This window comes from Bos taurus, chromosome 26 (assembly GCF_002263795.3).
Source record: "Bos taurus isolate L1 Dominette 01449 registration number 42190680 breed Hereford chromosome 26, ARS-UCD2.0, whole genome shotgun sequence".
Classification (NCBI taxonomy): Eukaryota; Metazoa; Chordata; class Mammalia; order Artiodactyla; family Bovidae; genus Bos; species Bos taurus.
Window position 1 is genome coordinate 18,508,972 of NC_037353.1, and position 23,997 is coordinate 18,532,968.

The 23,997-nt window shown below is 38.6% G+C and overlaps 2 protein-coding genes across 5 annotated transcripts in view; one reads left to right on the plus strand and one right to left on the minus strand.

The window, feature by feature from the left end:
* Positions 1 to 23,997, minus strand: part of ARHGAP19 (Rho GTPase activating protein 19) — a 70,412-nt gene that overhangs the window by 29,097 nt on the left and 17,318 nt on the right. For 2 of the 4 annotated variants that reach the window (XM_015460706.3, XM_024985840.2), the window contains exons 2-6: positions 12,478 to 12,743; positions 11,193 to 11,273; positions 9,064 to 9,273; positions 5,731 to 5,957; positions 3,711 to 3,797 (exon numbers count right to left, since the gene is read on the minus strand). In XM_015460706.3, coding sequence (XP_015316192.1) covers positions 3,711 to 3,797; positions 5,731 to 5,957; positions 9,064 to 9,273; positions 11,193 to 11,273; positions 12,478 to 12,743 — 871 coding nt within the window. Of the gene's footprint in view, positions 1 to 3,710; positions 3,798 to 5,730; positions 5,958 to 9,063; positions 9,274 to 11,192; positions 11,274 to 12,477; positions 12,768 to 23,997 lie in introns of all 4 variants that reach the window. The other 2 variants (XM_024985838.2, XM_024985837.2) reach the window with 1 other exon arrangement.
* On the plus strand, positions 4,484 to 5,290 carry LOC132343944 (small ribosomal subunit protein uS8-like). Its single transcript, XM_059882008.1, has one exon. The coding sequence runs from the start codon at positions 4,544 to 4,546 to the stop codon at positions 5,009 to 5,011; it is 468 nt and encodes a 155-aa protein (XP_059737991.1). The 5' UTR covers positions 4,484 to 4,543; the 3' UTR covers positions 5,012 to 5,290.

Below are 23,997 nucleotides of genomic sequence, written 5' to 3' on the forward strand. Positions count from 1 at the left end.
TGGATCTCCTTGCAGTCCAAAGGACTCTCAAGAGTCTTCTCCAACACCACAGTTCAAAAGCATCAATTCTTCAGCGCTCAGCCTTCTTTACAGTCCAACCCTCACATCCATACATGACCACAGGAAAAACCATAGCCTTGACTAGACGAACCTTTGTTGGCAAAGTAACGTCTCTGCTTTTGAATATGCTATCTAGGTCATAACTTTCCTTCCAAGGAGTAAGCGTCTTTTAATTTCATGGCTGCGGTCACCATCTGCAGTGATTTTGGAGCCCAAAAAAATAAAATCAGACACTGTTTCCACTGTTTCCCCATCTATTTCCCATGAAGTGGTAGGACTGGATGCCATGATCTTCGTTTTCTGAATGTTGAGTTTTAAGCCAACTTTTTCACTCTCCACTTTTACTTTCATCAAGAGGCTTTCTGCCATAAGGGTGGTATCATCTGCATATCTGAGGTTATTGATATTTCTCCCAGCAATCTTGATTCCAGTTTGTGTTTCTTCCAGTCCAGCGTTTGTCATGATGTACTCTGCATATAAGTTAAATAAACAGGGTAACAATATACAGCCTTGACGAACTCCTTTTCCTATTTGGAACCAGTCTGTTGTTCCATGTCCACTTCAAACTGTTGCTTCCTGACCTGCATACAGATTTCTCAAGAGGCAGATCAGGTGGTCTGGTATTCCCTTCTCTTTCAGAATTTTCCACAGTTTATTGTGATCCACACAGTCAAAGGCTTTGGCATAGTCAATAAAGCAGAAATAGATGTTTTTCCGGAACTCTCTTGCTTTTTCTATGATCCAGCGGATGTTGGCAATTTGATCTCTGGTTCCTCTGCCTTTTCTAAAACCAGCTTGAACATCTGGAAGTTCATGGTTCACGTATTGCTGAAGCCTGGCTTGGAGAATTTTGAGCATTACTTTACTAGCGTGTCAGATGAGTGCAATTGTGCAGTAGTTTGAGCATTCTTTGGCATTGCCTTTCTTTCGGATTGGAATGAAAACTGACCTTTTCCAGTGCTGTGGCCACTGCTGAGTTTCCCAAATTTGCTGGCATATTGAGTGTAGCACTTTCACAGCATCATCTTTCAGGATTTGGAATAGTTCAACTGGAATTCCATCACCTCCATTAGCTTTGTTCGTAGTGATGCTTTCTAAGGCCCACTTGACTTCACATTCCAGGATGTCTGGCTCTAGGTCAGTGATCACACCATCGTGATTATCTGGGTCATGAAGATCTTTTTTATACAGTTCTTCTGTGTATTCTTGCCATCTCTTCTTAATATCTTCTGCTTCTGTTAGGTCCATACCATTTCTGTCCTTTTCGAGCTCATCTTTGCATGAAATGTTCCTTTGGTATCTCTGATTTTCTTGAAGAGATCCCTAGTCTTTCCCATTCTGTTGTTTTCCTCTATTTCTTTGCATTGATCGCTGAAGAAGGCTTTCTTATCTCTTCTTGCTATTCTTTGGAACTCTGCATTCAGATGTTTATATCTTTACTTTTCTCCTTTGCTTTTCGCTTCTCTTCTTTTCACAGCTATTTGTAAGGCCTCCCCAGACAGCCATTTTGTTTTTTTGCATTTCTTTTCCATGGGGATGGTCTTGATCCCTGTCTCCTGTACAATGTCACGAACCTCATTCCATAGTTCATCAGGCACTCAATCAGATCTAGGCCCTTAAATCTATTTCTCACTTCCACTGTATAATCATAAAGGATTTGATTTAGGTCATACCTGAGTGGTCTAGTGGTTTTTCCTACTTTCTTCAATTTCAGTCTGAATTTGGCAATAAGGAGTTCATGGTCTGAGCCACAGTCAGCTCCTGGTCTTATTTTTGCTGACTGTATAGAGCTTCTCCATCTTTGGCTGCAAAGACTATAATCAATCTGATTTCGGTGTTGACCATCTGGTGATGTCCATGTATAGAGTCTTCTCTTTATGTTGTTGGAAGAGGGTGTTTGTTATGACCAGTGCATTTTCTTGGCAAAACTCTATTAGTCTTTGCCCTGCTTCATTCCGTATTCCAAGGCCAAATTTGTCTGTTACCCCAGGTGTTTCTTAACTTCCTACTTTTGCATTCCAGTCCCCTATAATGAAAAGGACATCTTTTTGGGGTGTTAGTTCTAAAAGGTCTTGTAGGTCTTCACAGAACCGTTCAACTTCAGCTTCTTCAGCGTTACTGGTTGGGGCATAGACTTGGATTACTGTGATATTGAATGGTTTGCCTTGGAAACGAACAGAGATCATTCTGTCGTTTTTGAGATTGCATCCAAGTACAGCATTTCAGATTCTTTTGTTGACCATGATGGCCACTCCATTTCTTCTGAGGGATTCCTGCCCGCAGTAGTAGATATAATGGTCATCTGAGTTAAATTCACCCATTCCAGAATACCTAATACAATATAAATGCTATGTAGTTGTAAACACAATGTAAATGATATGCCCAGGTTCAGAGAAGCATTATTCACAAGAGTTAAACATGAAGGCAACCCAAGTGCCCTCAACAGATAAGCAAAATGTGGTATATGCAATGAATGAAACGTCAGCCTTAAAAAGGAAGGAAATTCTGACACATGTTACAACACTGGTGAACCTTGAAGACACGCCAAAGGAAGTAAGCCAGTCACTAACAGACAAATATTGTATGGTTGATTCCACTTTCATGACGTACTTAAAGTGGTCAAAATCAGAGACAGAAAGCAGAATGGTGGTGGCCTGGGCCAAGGGGAAGGGGTGAATGGGGGAGTAATGGTTTAATGAGTTTTAGTCTTTTAACTAAACTAACTTTATTGTTTAATGGCATTTTAGTTTAGGAAGATGAAAGGAGTTCAAGAGATGGATGGTGGTGATGGTTTGCACAACAGTATGAATGTAATTAATACCACTGGCCTGTACACATATAGTAAATGTTGTCATATGTATTTTACCAATTTTTTTTTTTTTACGAAAGGCAAAAAAAGGAACCAGAACAGAGTGGTCTTAAAAATTCTCAGCTTTTCCAGATGGCAAAAGACATTAAAATTAAGAAATTCACCATCAGGAAAGTACACTCTAAAGAAAAGACCAAGGATGTGACTGTAAAACCTTTTGCTAAAACACTGGAAACATCAAAAGGTCAAAAATATTCAGTTACACAAAGAGCCCTTTCAAAAGGATAAAGGCGTGCCTCCCAGAGCCTCTCAATACAACCAGAGGGCCTCCCGGAAGCTGAAAGGTACTGTCCCTCAGCCTTCTCAGCAGGAGTCCATGGAAGAGAAGGGTTTATCTTCAAATTTATCTTCTGCGTGAATCTCACTAAAATCCACAGAGACCCACAAAGCTATTAAGAAAATTACATTGGCAGAAACACTGCTAGTTTGCACTAAAAACGACTATGAATACAAGATGAAAGGAGGCTGTCAAATCCCAACCGGCAGGAAGCAGGCAGGATAAAACTACTGCTCTGCTTCCAGCATCTGCTGTTTTTCATGAAAAAGGAAGGATGACTCAAAGGCTAGAGCCCACAGGCCAGGAGGTAGAGCCCTGCTCAGCTCTCAGGCACCTTCACATTCTTCCCTACCCAGGTCGTTCCCTCTCAGTTTTACCACTGTCTGTTTGGTTCCCAGTTCCAGTCAGGGCCTTTCTTATTTAGCCATCTTTACAGCCCTCTCAGGATCCCACCTTGCTCCATCTCTTTATCTTCTCACTATCCAAATCCCATTTATTACCTACCTTAAAAAGTTTCTGAGAGTGTTTAATCATAAAAGCCATCCCATCATTTAATTTTGTGATATTCTCTTGAAGGTCATTTGCAGTGGCCTATTTAGAGCAAAAGAAAGCAAAAAAAAGAGATGAAGAACTGGGAAGTGGAAGGCAGATACTCCCATTTACTTATTAATAAGCTAATTTTTTCAAATGTATGATAGCATCTATCACCAAGAAAGCCGACTCTACTACAGTGTTTAATTCTGGAAAGACTTTTTGGCTCAGCAGGTTTCCACTTGAAACGATACAACCTAGGAAGAACCATGTGTCCCTGAAGTGACCAGGAAATCCAAGAGAACCAATTTTCCTTTTCTAATTCTGCCTGAGAATTAGACATGTATGCTGAAGATCATCTTTCCTGGGAAAAGGGACAAGAAGAGTAGAATCCATACCAGTCACGGAGAACATTGCTCTTCAGAGAAACTAGTTTCTCCAAAGACAAAAGAGAACTGTCACTATGAATTGATGTTAAAGGTGACATCTGTTTCTTAAAAATAGTCAAATGGTCACTGAGTCCCTTCTCTTGTTTCCCCTGCCTCTTTTTAAGCACTTCAGCATCTCTACTATCCCAAAGCCTGCATTCTCAACATGTATCTTTGTTACTTAATGTTTGTGTGTTCTAAGACCTCTTAACTTTATAGTCATATCACTTGTTTATTTTCAGTCTCATTGAGCTGGTTCTAAAACTCTTTTAGGTATGAGGTTTTATGCCCTTAACATGGACAAATCTTGGTATGTCTTTTTCCTCTCATATCCCTCCCCACAGCAACCTTCCTCTGGGCAGAAGCTCTGTTTTATGAATGGACAGGAATATGAAACTAACGGCTTCCAGGTCAAGAATTAGTTCAGTCTTTCCACCATCTTTCCGTGCCGCCAGAATGGTGCGCATGAATGTCCTGGCTGACACGCTCAAGAGTATCAACAATGCCGAGAAGAGAGGCAAACGCCAGGTCCTTATTAGGCCGTGCTCCAAAGTCATCGTCAGGTTTCTAACAGTGATGAAGCGTGGTTACATTGGCGAATTTGAAATCACTGATGATCACAGGGCTGGGAAAATTGTTGTGAACCTCACAGGCAGGCTAAATAAGTGTGGAGTGATCAGCCCCAGATTTGATGTGCAACTCAAAGATCTAGAAAAATGGTGGAAGAACCTGCTCCCATCCCGTCAGTTTGGTTTCATTGTACTGACAACCTCAGCTGGCCTCATGGAACATGAAGAAGCAAGACAAAAACATACAGGAGGGAAAATCCTTGGATTCTTTTTCTAGGGATGTAGTACATACAAGTAAAATGCCTCAGAGGGAAAAAAAAAAAATTAGTTCAAAAGACTATACAATTTACTTCTCATGTAAGTCACTAGGAAGGCCGTGGTCTCAGTTAAAGAAGCACATTCAGGATATATACATATCTACGGCTGAGTCCCTTCACTGTTCACCTGAAACTACCAGAACATTGTTAATCGGCTATATCTCAATACAAAATAAAAAGCTGAAAGTTGAAAAAAAAAAAAGAAGGACATTCAGCTTTCTCTAAGGAGAGTACGTCTACAGGACATAGGAAAGTTAGGACGAGGCAGTATCGCTCTATCTAAAAGCTCAGGGACGCCATCCTGTGAGATCATACAGCTCTGGTTTAAATTCACACCATTTGATCTTCAGAAGTCAATTTGATTTCCCAAGAAGGCTTTCATGTTACGAAGCAGTTTACATTGACCACCCAACATGAGTATTCTGGTATATTTAGTAGCTATAATCTTCCACTAAGAGTTTCCACTGAAATTGTAATTCAGGTTTATCAGATTGATTTATAAGCGAGATTAACAGGAATTGGCGGTTTGATAACTCTTAAATGATCTAACAAAGTAAGTTCCTAACCTAATAAAGCTGAAGACCAGAACTTGGACCCTTGATAACCACACGAAGTACAGCTATAGAATGAGGCCCAGCTCAAGAAAACCAAGCAGTCTTTCTGTTCCCCCGACACTTACATTTTTGGGCCATAAGACATGAGGTGCAAACATAAGGGCAAGGTTATAGGCGGACATCTTATTCTTGTCTTGTTTCTTTGCTGTCTGGTACAGGAGATCAAGCAGTAACTTCAGCAAGTTACGATTGGGTGGAGGGAGTATGAGGAAGAGCAACTGAAGAGCCTCGATTTGCCGTTCCTTATCTGGTACACTGGTCTTGTTTCCTTTATCATCAAACTGCATCAAATCTTGAGGATAAAAGAGATGATTGTAAGGGATGGAAAATATACAAGAAAAAAAAAAATCAATGTTCCTACTATGTATCATCCTCCAATAAGAGAAAGGAAAAAAAGAATCAAGTATAAACAGAGATTATAGCAAAATATAATAACAAAATCATATCAATATAATTTAATAATAAAAAGACAAAAACCCAGTTAAAAATAGGCAAAAGACTTAAACATTCCTTCAAATAAGATATATAAGCGGCCAATAAGCATTTGTATACTCGGTATCATTAGCTATCAGAGAAATGTAAATCAAAACCCCAATGAGATACTACTTCATAATCAGTGGTGTGAGTGAAGTCACTCAGTCGTGTCCAACTCTTTGCAACCCCGTGGACTGTAGCCCACCAGGCTCCTTCGTCCATGGGATTCTCCAGGCAAGAACACTGGAGTGGGTTGCCATTTCCTTCTCCAGGGGATCTTCCGGACCCAGGGATTGAACCCAGTTCTCCCATATTGCAGGCAGACGCCTTAACCTCTGAGCCACCAGGGCAGACCCCAATCACTGGTGTGGCTATAGTCAAAAAGACTGACAATAACAAGTGCTGGCAAGAATGCTGAGAAAATTAAACTCTTCTACAGGGACTTCCCTGGCAGTCCAGTGGTTAAGCCTCTGCGCTTTCACTGTAGGGGGCGCAGGTTTGATCACTGGTTGGGGAACTAAGATTCCACATGCCATACAGTGGAGCCAAAAAAAACCCCACCACTCTCCTACATTGCTGGTGGGAATGTAAAAAATGGTATGGTTACTGTGGAAAACAACTTGGCAGTTCCTCAAAAAGTTAAACATAGAGTTATCACATGACGTAGTAATTTCATTCCCAGTTATATACTCAAGAGAAATGAAAACAGTCCACACATATCTCTGATAATGCCACCCCCTTCACACTTCCTCAACAAGATATTTTACTGCTAAAAAACTATGAGAGTGAATCATGACCTGATACCAGGATGATCCAGGTATCAGAGTCAGAATCATGGCTCCTTACAGAGTCAGAATCATGGCTTCTTCTCTCACAGGCTATACAGGTTATCAATTAAAAACTGTCCCTGTTGCTGCTGCTGCTAAGTCGCTTCAGTCGTGTCCGACTCTGTGCGACTCCATAGATGGCAGCCCGCCAGGCTCCCCCGTCCCTGGGATTCTCCAGGCAAGAACACTGGAGTGGGTTGCCATTTCCTTCACCAATGCATGAAAGTGAAAAGTGAAAGTGAAGTCGCTCAGTCGTGTCCGACTCTTAGCGACCCCATGGACTGCAGCCTACCAGGCTCCTCCATCCATGGGATTTTCCAGGCAAGAGTACTGGAGTGGGGTGCCATCGCCTTCTCCCTAGATCATCAGAATTTCAAAAGACACTGAAAAACATTTGGGTATAATTCATGTAGACCTGAAAATGATTACAGTGTGTTATTGAAGCTGTTTAACTTCAATTATAATTCCAGGTTTAGGAAAGGCAAATAATATCTCTAGACTGTTTCCTGTTAATACGAAATTGAAAACAAAAATCCCTGCCTGTTATCAGTAAGGCATGTCAAATGCTACACCCGTGCCACACCTTAGTGTGATCTCAAAGACCAGTGAATCATGGGGTGGTGGAGGGGAAGTTTCAGATACTGTACTAAATTAACTCAACAGGAAAGCAAACAGAACAGGCATTATTCATGTTAACCCTTATAAAAAGAACTTATCAATATTTTCTATATCTTTTTCAAAGATCCAAAAACTTTTATTTCTCCCCCCAAAAAACTGTGATGATATCGAGTGTTAGTTGCTCCGGCGTGCCCAACTCTTTGCAACCCCATGGACCACAGCCCACCAGGCTCCTCTGTCCATGGGATTTTCCAGGCAAGAATACTGGAATGGGTTGCCATTTCCTTCTCCAGGGGATCTTCCCAACCCAGGGATGGAATCCGGATCTCCTGCACTGCAGGCAGATTCTTTACCGACTGAGCTACGAGGGAAGCCAAAACAACTATAAAGCTGTATAATATTCTAGAAATATTTTCTCATTTGTATCATCTAAATTGTTCCTGGAAGTGCTAACAAAATCTAATCTTACTTTAGAAATTCAAAACCTATTTTTTTCTAAGCGGTAAAAATTATTCAAAAGAAAAAAACCTTCTATTTCTTTTCCTTAAGATTAGAAGCAAGAGAGAAAGGCTCAAGGGTAGAAAACTAGGTAAATACAGTATGGACGTTGATGCTGTGTGCACTTAGAGTCTATAGCAGCACAACTGCTGTGCAATTTAAGAATGAATTCCTTACCACACAGGCATAAAAGGAAAAGAGGAAACTGTTTATGAGCTGAAAATGGAACATTCTGCAAGACACAGTAAATTAAAAAAGCAAACCACAGAACCATGTGTATAACACCCTACCATTACATAAAAAGAGAGAAAAGAAATATATGCAGGTATTTGTAAGTGTCTAAAATCTCTCTGTAAGGATACATTAGAAATCAATAGTACTGGTTCTCTCTTGGAAGAAAAACTGAGTACCAGGGAACAGAGATGGAAAAGAGGCTTTTCACTGGATGCTCTTGGAACCTTTTGAATTTTAATTCATAAGAATGTATTGCCTATTTAGAAAACAAGCAAAATTATTTTTTAAAGAGCAAATTTTCAACAGTAGAGATGATCTCAACTGAGGCATATTAATACTTAGCAAAAGTTCCAAACCAAGGCAAATACATCAAAACTGTGACCATTGACTTGGGTGTGTCAATCAATCCAGTGAAAAGCATACATTAATTAAACAACTAAAATGTTCAAAGCACAATGCTAGGATCCATCAGGAACACAAAAATAAACCAAACCCAGACTGTATCTTCAAAGAAGTTTATTTGACAAAAAAATTTGACTAAATCAAACGTAACTAGCCAATGCTTATGAGTATTCAGAAAGCCCAGAACTATCATGAAGTCTTAACCAATATTAGCAGAAGTTACAAACAACACAATATTATTGTTTACAAACAACAGAATATTCTGTGGGTTACAAAAATATTCCAGATGACTTTACTAAATTGAAATAAATGTACCTACAGCCCCTTCTCACCTCCAATACTCACCAGCAATTTTGAGGTGTGCGTGAAAATGTTTATGTGTCAGCAGGGGCTCAGGTAACTCTCCTAGAAACATCTTCAGCAAGGTAGCAACATCATTTGAGTGAAACTCCCCTGATTCCAAGTCAATATCAGTTCCATTATTGAGAGCATCTCTTAAAATCTGCTGTCGGACACTATTCCCTGGTACTCTAAACAAACCCTCTACTCGTAAGTCTGTTCGGCATGGAAGAAGAACAGAGGACAGGAAAAAAGAAACAGAGAATTATGATTAAAATAAGTCATCTAAAAGACCACTTTATATTTGAAAGACCCTTACAAAACCCTGAAGGAGGTTTTGCCTTTCTTCTCAGAGGAGCTGAGACCTACTGACCCCTGGGGAAACTTATCTGAACATCCCTGAGCACCCAGAGATCTTCCAGGCTGAGAGATGGTCCACCCAGGAGTCACTGAACCTCCTGAGGCACATCTGGAGACTGAATTTTATCCGGTTTTTTTTAACTCCTATTGAAATATAGTTGATTTAAAATGTTGTGTTAGCTTCAGGCATACAGCAAAGTGAGATATATATATATGTGAACGTTGCTCAGTCGTGTCTGACTCTTTGCGACCCCCTGGACTACACAGTCCATGGAATTCTCCAGGCCAGGATACTGGAGTGGGTAGCCTTTCCCTTCTCCAAGGGATCTTCCCAACCCAGTGATCAAACCCAGGTCTCCCACATTGCAGGCAGATTCTTTACCAGCTGACCACAAGGGAAACCCATATATATATACATATATATATATGTATGTATGTATTAGATTATTTTGCATTATAGGTTATTACAAAATATTAAGTATAGTTCCCTGTGCTATGCAGTAGGTCCTTGTTGGTTATCTATTTTATATATAATAGAGCTTGAAAAATAAGTTGGAAGGAAAGCCACGTCTTCCTGAAGTCCCCTTCCCATGAGCCATCCCAGACTTTGTTGGAGGGGCTGAGTTTATCTGTGGAGGTACATTGCTCCTATAAACAGTTTCCCAGCCTAAAATGAATCGAGGGTCTCTGCACTACCCCAGGAATTAGAACTCTAATCTGTCAGATCACCCTTCCATCTAACAGACTGCCAGAAGCTCAGTCATTCCAACTTAAGGATGCTTCCCTTCAACCTAGATTCTAAACTAATCTAAGGGTTAAAAAAGATGAGACACATTGTTTCAGTTTGATCTGGTAGAAGCATGAGAGGTCCTGTTTTCAGCTTAAGTATGTATTTCTCTGAATAGCTCCTTAATTCAGGTTTCCAAGTTGAAATGCCTACCAGCCACTCTGGCAACAGTAAATGAATGAACAGGAACCCTAACAAACTGGTAAGCACCCACCTGTGCTCCAGATGACTGTGTCCCAAGAGGCCACAGGGCTCAAGTATGCTAGATCTTCCTGTTATCCAAAGAAAGCTGAAAACCTGGACTTTTCCCATTTTAAAAGACTGGAAACTAGTTTTATTTTTAACTTAATCAGCCAAACAAAACATGAAAATAGATAACTTAAGCCCTTAGGCTGTCAGTTTGTAACCTCTGCTCTAGCTCCCAGCACAGTGTCCCAGGTAGAGCAAGCCAAAAATAACCATTAGTGTTGAATTCATCATGGCATCACATAAAGCCACACATTTTATATACACTCAGCTGTGCCAAGTACTTAAAGCAATGACATATCCAGTATGACTATTAAAAAAGTGAAAAGGGAATTAAGTTGAGTGTGTTTTAATCAGAGAATTCTAGAGTTCAAAGGTATCTTTGGTGATAAATTATTATCCCTGGAATAAATGTTGAGACTCTTTAGAAGCAATGTATTTTTTCCAGAAGATGCGCCTCTCTCAATCCAGGGCAAAATGTGATTTCATAGACACTATCTAATGTGTGTGTGTATATGTGTGAGTGTGTGTGTGTGTGTTTGAGAGTATAAAGCAAATCAATACATGAGATGAAATTTATAAGGAAATATATTGAGAAACATGCCACCTGAAATTATCATTGATTAATTAGCGTCTTTGCTAATGGTTAACTGACACCTACTAACTCAAGGATATTAAGCTCCCAACAGAAAACTGACAACTGTTCATTAACAAAGAATTAAAAAATTTCAAGTAGTCTTACTCTTGTGTAGATATTCAATCAGTTGGTATATCTGGGCAATGCCTTCCTCTGTCAGTGGGGATCCAAAGACTACTCCTTTTTCTGAAAAAAGCCATACAATAGAACAAGGCTATATTTTCCACAAACAGTACAAAATCAGCATATTTAAAATCAGCATACCCCTCAAGCATCCTGTGTCACAGTTGAGCAAGTATGTTCACATGGTCAGTACAAAAAAACTTTAGAGTTGGAAGTACATCAGAAAATGTAATCAGGGAGAGGGAGAGGGTGGGATGATTTGGGAGAATGGCATTGAAATACGTATAATATCATATAGGAAACGAGTCACCAGTCCAGGTTCGATGCACGATACTGGATGCTTGGGGCTGGTACACCAGGACGACCCAGAGGGATGGTATGGGGAGGGAGGAGGGAGGAGGGTTCGGGATGGGCAACACGTGTATACCTGTGGTGGATTCACTTAGATATTTGGCAAAACCAATACAATATTGTAAAGTTTAAAAATAAAATTAAATTAAAAAAAGAAAAAAGAAAATGCAATCAGAACATCTTTCAATCAACTCTGCTGAAGGCAAAGACCATCTTCTTCTTTAATTAACAATACTTGGAATATTGATATTTAATTTAAAAACAAACAAAAAATAGAACTTATACCCATGATTATTAGAACATGATAGATTATCCACTAGAGCTGGTATAGGGTCTAACCTGTTATGTTTAAACTTTTTTGCTGCCCTTGGGATTTCCTTATATTTAATAAAACAAAATGGAATCTCTTTCACATCTTATCAAAAACAGTGTTAATAATCATAATTTATAGTATATAAAACTAATAACTTATTTCTGAGAAGGCTTTTTGATTCATAAGTATTAATATTTACCTTATCAAAGCATTCTATGGAATGAAAACATTAGAGAACTACTGCAATAAAACTACTGCAATAAAAAAATGGTCAAACTTTCTTTACTGTAATCACCAGCTGTATAACTTTGTTCTTTTAATATTTTTAGTATAGTATTAATAGAGCATGAAAATCAAGGTGCTCCTGATAACTATGTAAACGAATCATGCTATTTTCTGGAGACTGATATATATGCTTTAATTAATCTAGGTAATTTTTATAATTTTTATCAATGTTACTTAAAGTTTTACTATTCATGTAATGAAAAAAATGACTAAAAAAATGCTTTACAATAATAGTAACTCCTCCACGAATGTGCAAATGTTTGGAGTAGAGCCCAGGAAGCAACTGAGAACTGCCCCCTTCACAGACACAATTCCTACCCTTTCGCTTGAGAGACATTAGAGACCGGAAGAATCCTGATGCCGGGCCTGCCCCACCAGGCAACTTAAGGTCCTCTTCTCCCATTAGCTGAGCCAACTCAGTTCCAGGTAGATCAATAAGTCTTGTAATATTGCTGACCACCAACTCAGTGAACACCTCAGGTTTCTCATGTCGGAGTTTCTCCACAAAAAAGTCAGGATTGAAGATAATGGGCTGACTTTGAAGGGAAGAGTCATTGCAGATGACAAAGTTGCAGATAGCTTCACTGAAAACAATGAAACAGAAGAATCTTTGAGGGGATCATTTTTGTATGCGTTTTTCATTCCCTCTCAACAACACAATTATTCATTCTTTCTGTGGGCTCATCTACATATACCAGTCTTTTGAAAACCTAATACTTAATCTGTTGACTGCACAAAGGAGACAAGCTGGACTCGCTGCTGTTTAGGTTATACCCACATAGATACTCAGAAATTTAGTTTAAAGAAAAGACATCAGATAGCCTCTATGGTATGACCTGAATTTGCCTCTTAATTTTACACATTCAGTCTACAAGAAGATAAGACCCTTACAGCCTCCTGAGTCTAACAGTAGTTTAGAATTGGCAGCCACAGAGACCACATTTCCTTATTAAAAGTTAAACCCTAAACCATCATCATTGTTAAATACTTTTAAAACATTAGACCTGCAACTGTTCCCCCTAACATGGCAATGGGCAATCATTAAATTAAGGCCTTCTTGAGTGCACATGTTCAGTCACCTCAGTCTCGTCTGACTCTGTGTGACCCTAGGGACTGTAGCCTGCCAGGCTCCTCTCTCCATGGGATTCTCCAGGCAAGAATAATGGAGTGGGTTGTCAAGCCCTCCTCCAGATCTTCCCAACCCAGGTATTGCAACTGTGTCTCCTGGGTCTCCAGCATTGCCTCTCCTGCGTCTCCTGCATTGCAGGCAGATTCTTTACCACTGAGCCACCAGGGAAGCCCCCTCTCAGGAGTACAGCCAGCATATGGTATTTCCCATCTGGTGATCAACTGCTGATAGCACCACAGTCAGGCTACTCGCAAATGCCACAGAAACCACGGGACAGTAAGCATGAGGCTACTGAAGAGACAAAACTATATCTAGTATAATAGACATTTCGAAGACATTTACTCTACACTCAAGGTCTTTTGGTTCCTAGGTCCCTACACAGACAGGTGTTTCCTTATAATCAGTCCCTTTCAGTTGAGCCAAGTATCCCTGGATTCTGTTCCTCATAACCAAAAAGCCTTAACTAGAATGGAAGGCACTTACAGGTACACAAAATAGACTTTAATTCAGCCTTGCCCAGGTTCAGAAATAGGTTTTATTTTAAAATCCTTTGTTCTGGATGTCTCTGGCCCATCGTCTAAGTCCAAACTTTGCTCAAGGTCCTTCCTCTCTAAGGCACTTGGAAAAAAATTCATATTTTGCTTCTTCTATCTCTTCTATCACTGAGTAATACTCAGCAGATATGTTCTGTTGGCCCCTGATCTTACCTGGTTTTCCACTCCTACATTATCTGGGCTACACTGGAAAAGCTCCTTTGACTCTCAGAAATACTTTCTTCCTTATTGTTTTCTAATACGTAATTACTAAATTCTTTTTACTTTTAACATGTACATATAAGAACTGTATTATTCCATCTCTTGTAGCAGACACATCACCGCCTGTTTGTATCTATTATCAGTTATCTCTAATGGCTTGTTCTAATTCTTATTATATAAACAGTCATCTATTATGCAACCAATGAGTAGATGTAACACAAACCAGAAAGAACAACTGACTCACATCTGTCAGGCAAAGCTGAAATTTACCTGACTCGATCAAACAGTCCCACAATAAAACAATCACAACTTACAAGTTTCCACAACACCCTAGCTACCAAACCTCTGTTCCAGGAAAAATGATACCTCTACATATTAAACATAACTAATCTCTAACACACTTTACCAATACTACCTGGATCTCTTTTTTTTTTTGCCCACAGCCTGTGGGATCCTAGTTTCCCTGCAGTGGAAGCACAGTCTTAACCGCGGGACGGCTGGGGAAGTTTTACAAAGATCATCTTTAATTTGGTATAATGAAAACAAGGTGTGGGTAAACTTGAGCGTTCATCTCTATGTCCTTGAAAAGTTATTACCTAATTTTAATCAACAGCCCAAGTGTTCAGTTGGTGACTACCAAATTTCTTTCTTTTCTCTAAAATGATAATATAAGAATTCACATAAAACTTAAAAATTATAAATATGTGTTCTCAAGCCAAAGTCTTAAGAAAGAGAACTAAAAATGCTCTTTCCTCAACCTTTTTACATACTAAGGCTAAAGATGCCAATGATTTAAAGATGCCAATGATTATGATATGAGCCAATTAAAATCAAAAAGTATCTTCATCCTAAGTCATTGACAAAGCCTCTTTTTATTTTAAATGTTGGCTTATTTCAGTCAAGATATGAGTCAATAGATAATTATTTATAATCACTGCCAATGAGAAATTACTACTGTACTGAGAGAGCCAGAAAATCATGAAATGGATTAGCACCAAAAGAGTCTTATAATTTATCAAATCTAAGCTTTTATGACTGTCACATCTCTTTTAATTCTGAAAAGCAATTCAGATCAAATTAATTCTAACATATAAATGTACATGAACAGCATCCATTATATTCCTAAAGTAGAAATACATACATACATATAACCTCCAGATCTTCAGTTTATTAATATCCAGAGTAAGACTCAGTTGAGATTCCAAAACTTACATAAGAGTTGACCTTCAGGCACTAAACTGGATCGAATACACATGCAGAAAGGAGCTAGAAGCACAAAACCCTACCTATATTGTTTCTCAACAGGATCCTTTCTGACTCTGTTCCCTCATAGTTAGAACAGGCAGGAGAATAAGTTCAAGGCTGCCCCCACCTATTTACAAGGAATACAAGAAAAAGATACCTAAGGAGTCCTAATACAGAAGTAACCAGTAAGCAAACACAGTTTCTTTTCCCCTTCCACTTTCTCTCCCTTTCCTTCCCATAATCATTCACTTTTGTTTTGTCTCACTTTAATTTCTTAAACCTAATTCTTTTTTGTCCTCTTCCTTATTTTTTCTGAGTGGAGCATGTGGTAAGACAAAAATGGAGAGAAGTGGTTAAAAAGAAGTAAAACGGAAGATAAGAGAAGGAAAAGACAGATACAGTAGGTAATGCTTTTAAATTATCCGCATATCACAAAGTCCAATAATCTCTTTCCATGGAATACATAGTACCACAATGTAAAGCTAAGAATATCAAGGAACATGGTGAAGAACTTAAGAGAAGAGCTAAAGAAAAAAAATACTATTATTAAGCAAAACCACCTTCTCCCTCTACAGTAACTAATTTTAAAATGAGCTGTAAGTTTGTTCAAGTTTAAGAAAAAAAATTAATTTCTTACATAAGTGCTGAAAGCTTCTGATGAGGCATTGGTAAATCGAAGAGACAGGAAAAAAACTTTCTCCTTGTTTGTTGTAACAATGAAACCCTCCTTTCCCTGCCCTATCACAGCCTACACAAATTCCAGATATGTTAGAGGACACAAGGCACATTATGTGGCCTGAAAGGCAGTACTTATTAGGACTCTTAAGCATTCATCTGCAAGTAGGAACAAAACAGAAATTTAAAACTGGACCAGTTAATTATATTTGCCAACACGTAGATGAAGCTCAACAGTCTCCCATCACATTGAACACTGCATTAGACAAAACAATCACACAATATAAGAGTATAAGGACAAGCATATAAAGGCAAGAGCAATCCCTACACAAAAAATAAATTCCAGACAGAATAAAGGTCTAAATATAAAAAGTCAAACTTGGAAAAAAAATAAATTAATGGGGCAGAGGAAAGCATTCTTAAACACAATATAAAATGTACAATCCACAAAGAGAAGACTGAAACATTTAACTACATCAAAATTTTAAATGTCTGTTCAACAAATGACATTATAAACAAAGTTCTTAAAAAATGAAGTCACAGTACCTCTGGAGAGGGGAACTGGATGAAAGAACAGGAGTGGGAGAGAAACTTTTCACTGTATGTTTTGTATTTTCTGGATTTTCAATTCAAGTGAACATATTAACACTACTCATTCATAATAAATAAATAAATTTAAAATTTTTAAGTATTAATAAAAAATAAGCTATAAGCTGAAAAAAAACTTTTATTCATACAAAAGGATTAGTATTCAGAATTTATCAATATGACTAAAATTTATAAGAAAAACACTCAAAGAAAATTAGTCAAAAGATATGACCAATTCATAGAAGAGAGGTCTAAATAACTAATAAATATGAAAATAATCCTAACTTTAGAAGTTAAAAAGGTAAAGCAAATTGAAAAATGGTATCTTCCACCATCTATCATTTTGGCATAAACTATCAGATTTAGTGAAAGTCGCTCACTCATGTCCGACTCTTTGCAACCCCCTGGACTGAACAGTCCATGGAATTCTCCAGGCCAGAATACTGGACTGGGTAGCCATTCCCCTCTCCTAGAGATCTTCCCAACCCAGGGATCGAACCCAGGTCTCCCACTTTACAGGCAGATTCTTTACCAGCTGAGTTACCAGGGAAGCCTATCAGATTCAGGTGATACCAGATTAGGGTGATATCTTCTTATTCTTAGTTTGCTAAGGGTTATTTATTTATCATACTGAGTCTGTGCTTCAGTTCAGTCGCTCCGTCATGTCCAACTCTTTGCGACCCCATGGACTGCAGCACATCAGGCTTCCCTGTCCATCACCAACTCCCGGAGTTTACTCAAAACTCATGTCCATCGAGTCAGTGACACTACCCAACCATCTCATCCCGTTGTCCCCTTCTCCTGCCTTGAATCTTTCCCAGCATCACAGTCTTTTCCAGTGAGTCTGTTCTTTGCATCAGGTGGCCAAAGAATTGGAGTTGTAGCTTCAGCATCGGTCCTTCCAATGAACATTCAGGACTGATTTCCTTTAGGATTGACTGGCTGGATCTCCTTGCAGGCCAAGGGACTCTCAAGGGTCTTCTCCAACTCCACAATCCAAAAGCATCAATTCTTCAGTGCTCAGCTTTCTTTATACTCCAACTCTCACATCCGTACATGACTACTGGAAAAACCATAGCTTTGACTAGATGGACCTTTGTTGGCTAAGTAATATCTCTGCTTTTTAATATGCTGTCTAGGTTGGTCATAGCTTTCCTGCCAGGGAGTAAGCGTCTTTTAATTTCATGGCTGCAATCACCATCTGCAGTGATTTTGGAGCCGCAAAAAATAAAGTTTGTCAGTTTCCATTGTTTCCCCATCTATTTGCCATGAAGTGATGGGACCAGATGCCATGATCTTAGTTTTCTCAATGTTGAGTTTTAAGCCAACTTTTTCACTCTCATCTTTCGCTTTCATCAAGAGGCTCTTTAGTTCTTCACTTTCTGCTATGAGGGTGGTGTCATCTGCATATCTGAGGTTATTGATATTTCTCCCCACAATCTTGATTCCAGCTTGTGCTTCATCCAGCCCAGCATTTCACATGAGTATCTGCTTAGTATTATCAAAAATTTTTGATAATCATGTAATTTTTCTCCTTTGTTTATGTAGTGAATGGTACTGACTAATGTTAAACCAACTGGGTATTTCTAGAATAAACCAAATATTGTAGTGATGTTTTATCATTTTTATATGCTGCTGAGTTTGGTTTACTGTTTGTTTAGGTTTCTCCATATATGTCCCAAGTGAGATTATCATAGAATTGTCCTTTCTTATATTTTTCTTCATTAGGTTTTATATCAAGGTTGTGCTGGCCTGTCAAAGTGAGTTGGGGAGTGTGTCCTATTTTTCTATTTTCTGAAAAAGTTTAAGTGCTACTGTCATTTCTTCCTTAAGTGATGGAATTGGCTGATGAAGTCATCTGAACCTAGAGTTTTCTTTGTAAGGTTTTTAATTATATATATTCAATTTATTTTGTGTTACAGAACTATTCAAATTTTCTATTTCTTCTTGTATTAATTTTGATAAGTTGTATATTTCTTTATTGGCATAAACTTGTTTGTAATATCCTCTGAGGAACTTATTAACGTGTCCAGGTTCCATAGTGATCTGCTCGTCCTTGTTCCTGATACTGGTAATTTTTTTTTTTAATTTATGAATCTTATTAGAGATTTATCAATTTTTATTAGCATTGTCAAGGTTCCAGTTTTTGGGTTTGCTGAATTCCTCTGTTACATGTTTGGTATTTATTTCACTAACATCTGTTCTGATCTTTATTACTTCCTTTCTTCTTTACTGGACTCAGGATAAGGTGCTACAAATCAATGGGGAATGAATGACCTTTTCACTGAATGGTGCTGAGACATGTGGACAACTATAGGGGGAAAAAGTGAAAACTGACACCTATGTCACTATGCTGCTGCTGCTAAATCGCTTCAGTCGTGTCTGACTCTGTGCGACCCCAGAGACGGCAGCCCACCAGGCTCCCCCGTCCCTGGGATTCTCCAGGCAAGAGCACTGGAGTGGGTTGCCATTTCCTTCTCCAGTGCATGAAAATGAAAAGTGAAACTGAAGTCGCTCAGTCGTGTCCGACTCTTAGCGACCCCATAGACTGCAGCCCACCAGGCTCCTCCATCCATGGGATTTTCCAGGCAAGAGTACTGGAGTGGGGTGCCATTGCCTTCTCCAATGTCACTATACACAAGGTCAATTTTGGGTGAATTATTGATCTAACGGTGAAAAACAAAACAGTAACCCTACTAGAAGGTTAATATAGAAGAATATATTATTGAACTCAGAGTGGGGAAATAATTTTTAAATTACACATTAAAAATAGCAACCACAAAGAAAAAGCTCAATACTTTTGAGTTCATTAAAATAAGAACTATGTTATCAAAAGACACCATTAAGAAAGTAAAAAATATATCTACAATATATATGGTGGGGAAATGTATCTACAATATATATGGTTAAAAAAGGCTCATACCCTGAATATATACAGATGTCGTACAATCAATATGAAAAAATAAATAACCAACAGAAAAACAAGCATGAGATTTCAAGAAACTCTCATTTTAAAAACTACTCAATACCTCTAGACATCAAAGAACTGCAAATTAAAAATCAATGACATACTATCATCCAACAGAATGGCTAAAATTGACAATACCAAGGATTAGAGAAAATAATTCTAACTTTATAAAGTAACTATTTTATACAGATAGTGGGGCTATAACTGCTTCATCTTATCTACAATATGAATGAACAAGTATACCCTATGAGCAACAATTCTAAAAACATGTCTAGCATGTGCATGCAGCAACATGGGCACCAAAAATCCCAAGCAAGAATGTTCACTGATACATTAATTTCTAAGCAGCCAAAACTGGAAGCAAAATGTCCAGCAGAATGGTTTTTAAAATGTGGCATATATAATAGCAATTTTCTTTAATGCTACTTATGTATTGATTTATTTTTGGCTGTCCTGGGTGGGTCCTCCGTGTACTGGGCTTTTCTCTAGTTGTCGCGAGCAAGGGCTGCTCTTCACTGCAGTGCACAGGCTTCTCACTGCCATTTCCTCTCTTGTTCCGGAGCACAGGCTCACCGGCTTCAGTAGTTGCATCGTGAGGGCTGAGTAGTTGCCGCTCCCGGTCTCTAGAGCACAGGCTCAATAGTTGGGCCCATGAGCTTAGTTACTCAGCAGCATGTGAAATCCTCCTGGATCAGGGATCAAACCCGTGTCTCCTGCGCTGGCAGGCAGATTCTTTAATAATGGGAGATTTTATAGCAATAAAAAAGGACAAAGTCCAGTTACATACACAATCATGAATGAATCTCACAGATAACTGAGCAAAAGATGTCCTTCTCTCTCTCTCTCTCTCTCATACACACATACACACACACAAACTACTTACTATATAATGCTATTTTCATATCAAATTTTAAAAACAGACAAAAAATATAGTGTTTAGAGATAAGTCTCCAATTTACAATGGTTCAACTTACAATTGTTCAACTCTATGATGGTGTGAAAACAATATGCATTCACTAGAAACTCTACTTCAAATTTTTGAATTTTGATCTTTTCCTGGGCTAGCAATATGTAGTACAATACTGTTTGGTGATGCTGGGCAGCAGCAACGAGCCACAGCTCCCAGGTAGCCACGAGGTCATGAGGGTAAACCAAAACATTTACAACCATTCTGGTTTTTGACTTTTAATACAGTATTCAATATAGTACATGAGATATTCAATACTTTATTATAAAATAGGCTTTGTTTTAAATGATTCTGACCAACTACAGGCTAATGTGAGTGGTCTGAGCATGTTTAAGTTAGGCTAGGCTAAGCTATCATGTTCAATAGGTTGGGTGTATTAAATGAATTTTCAACTCTATTGTAAAGCAAGGAAGAATTGTACTTGCTTAAGTAGCAAATTGTAGAGAAAAGCAAAGATGTATTTACCATTCAGGATAATGGTTACGTTTGGGGGTTAGTGATTATGAGAAGACAAGAGGGCATAAGGAGAGTTTCTAGGGTGCTAGCACTGTTTTGGGAAAAAGTATTAGGCTGTGGCAGAGAAGGTAATGGCACCCCACTCCAGTACTCTTGCCTGGAAAATCCATGGACAGAGGAGCCTGGTAGGCTGCAGTCCATGGGGTCGCTAAGAGTCGGACCAGACTGAGCGACTTCACTTTCACTTTTCTCTTTCATGCACTGGAGAAGGAAATGGCAACCCACTCCAGTATTCTTGTCTGGAGAATCCCAGGGATGGCGGAGCCTGGTGGGCTGCTGTCTATGGGGTCGCACAGAGTCCGACATGACTGAAGCGACTTAGCATTAGCATTAGCATTAGGCTGTGGGGAAACGGAGTGATTCATTTGAAGTAAATATGGAAAATGCTGAGATTTGTTGAAGCTGGGTATTAGAAAGAGTATTGATTATTACTTGTATGTATAATCAGTATCTTTCATGACAATTTTTTTTAAAAAACCAAGTATAGATTTGACCTAAATCTTGGTACAATTTGATGTAAATATCACAGAAAATCAAAATACAGTATATACTAAAGATTAATTTCCTCATCATAAAAGTTTTTGCATAGATGGCTAGTACCAGGAGAATTAGTAGTTAGGTATAAAGGCAAACAGAGATAGCAAAGACTTTAGTATTTAAGAGCATATACCAGGGCATTCAAAGCCGGTGCTCTGGGACAACCCAGAGGGATGGGGTGGGGAGGAAGGTGGGAGGGGGGTTTAGCATGGGGGTACACATGTACACCTGTGGCTGATCCATGTCGATGTATGGCAAAAACCACCACAATATTGTAAAGAATCAGCCTCCAATTAAAATAAATAAATTTGTTAAAAATTAAAATAAAGGACTATAAGAATAGAAGAAAAAAAAAGCATATACTAAGCAACCATCCCAAAGAGTAACAGAGGCAAGACTTATCCCTTAAAAAGGGTATTTTTTAATACCAATAGTCTGCAGTGATTACTTTTACCACTAGATGGAACTCTACATGTAAGGTGATATGCTTAGTGAAGGACTGGAAACAAAATCCACAGCTGAAAAATCAATTACATAAAAATGAAATGCAAGTGCTTTTAAAGCATTTTGAACCCATGAATCTGTAAAATTCAAGGCAGTGGGAAAAAAAAAACAACAACCCTGTATCCTACAGATGTATCTTTTGGCTGACTACTCCCAAAAATGCATGCCCACAAAACTAAATGTTTCCTCCCTAGTGAACTGCTTAACTTGATTTGTTCTCCAAGAACCACAATCTTGGCAACATCTTTCAAAATAGGAGCTATATTTAAAGTTGTCTAAACCTGACTTACCACCCTGAGAGAAGTATGCACTCTCTTACTATGTTTTCAACCTTAGCTGTGAAACATGGCTTTAAATGTGTCACTTTATTGAAGAGCTGTTAGATATGAATACATACAAGTATTAAACAAGAGGCTATTATTTCTCCCTTTTTCTACCTATACCAGCCAAAGTTAAACTGGTATGAAAGTTGTACATAAACAAAAAGGATAAAGTGGGCTCCAGGTGTTCAAGCTGGCAGGTTTTTTATAACACAGGTTAAGGCTGATAAGTAGTACCACAGTTTTTCAGGAAATAATATCCAATTCCTTAAACAAAAATTTTGAAACACTTACATCCCAAGATCTGCCCTAGCTGCCCAAGGTTTAGTAATATGGACCTCTTAACACTAATTTAGACTTCAGGCAATGGCACCCCACTCCAGTACTCTTGCCTGGAAAATCCCATGGACGGAGGAGCCTGGTAGGCTGCAGTCCATGGGGTCGCTAAGAGTCAGACACGACTGAGTGACTTCACTTTCACTTTTCACTTTCTTGCATTGGAGAAGGAAATGGCAACCCACTCCAGTGTTCTTGCCTGGAGAATCCCAGGGATGGGGGAGCCTGGTGGGCTGCCGTCTATGGGTCGCACAGAGTTGGACATGACTGAAGCGACTTAGCAGCAGCAGTCTACAAAAATTTATTTGGCCCCTTTATTTGATCCCAACTTGAACTAATTTCAGACTACTAGAGCAACTTTATCGGAATTAAAGTGGCAGATGAAGGAATTCCTCATCGTTTACCCTCTTAACCTAAGCATTCTGCAAATGTGGTCAAGATTTTAACCCTATGAAATGACAATGGAAAGTTCTCAGTCTAAAGGACTAATTTGTCTTCCTCTGAGTACCAATAATGCAAGTTAATTAACATATATTTAATTTGTCAATTTTTATCCCTTTGGGTGTCACAAGAATTGGTATTAATTCTGTTTCTGCCACTTCACTTACTTTTTCTTACCAAGGCTGGTGAACAATTGGAAGAAAGTTTACTTGTATTGGAAAAGTAACATGAAAATTCCCTATTTATTTGGAGAAAGTTCTATAGGATGCTTCACTGACAAAAGATTGTCTCTCTTATTACATAAAAGCTGTTTACCCCTCAAAAAAGTACAGTCAAAGCTTCAGGAGACTCTTTTCCTATAGACTTTAAATGCCATGAGTCTCAGGCAATTAAAACCAATAGATTTCTACCTATGATCAGATTACATTTCAAAAGACTACTTCTAAATCCACTTGTTCCAAAGTCCGGAATGATACTATCCAAGAGACTGCTAATGCTTTTGCTCTGGCACATGACTGTTCGTATCTATACAACTTCACATATTGAAAATTCTTAAAGAGTTTTAATATCTTAGTCAGTACTCAACGAACCTAATAGTAAGTCTCTTCATCAGCTAGCATAAGAAAGTGAGTTGCTTTTCTGAGGCACATATTAGCCAAACCAGAAATCAAGTTACTCACATGTCATTTAAATTCAAACTAATTGTGATCTACCTAGTACTTTGTAATTTTAAGAAGCTGTAAGGTACAGGAACAAACTAAAACAAACTAAACTAAGTCTGTGGTGCCCAAAAGTTTAAATTTCACCGAATACTATAAGATGCTATTTTGTTTTCCACTATCTCTATTTTCAAAAAT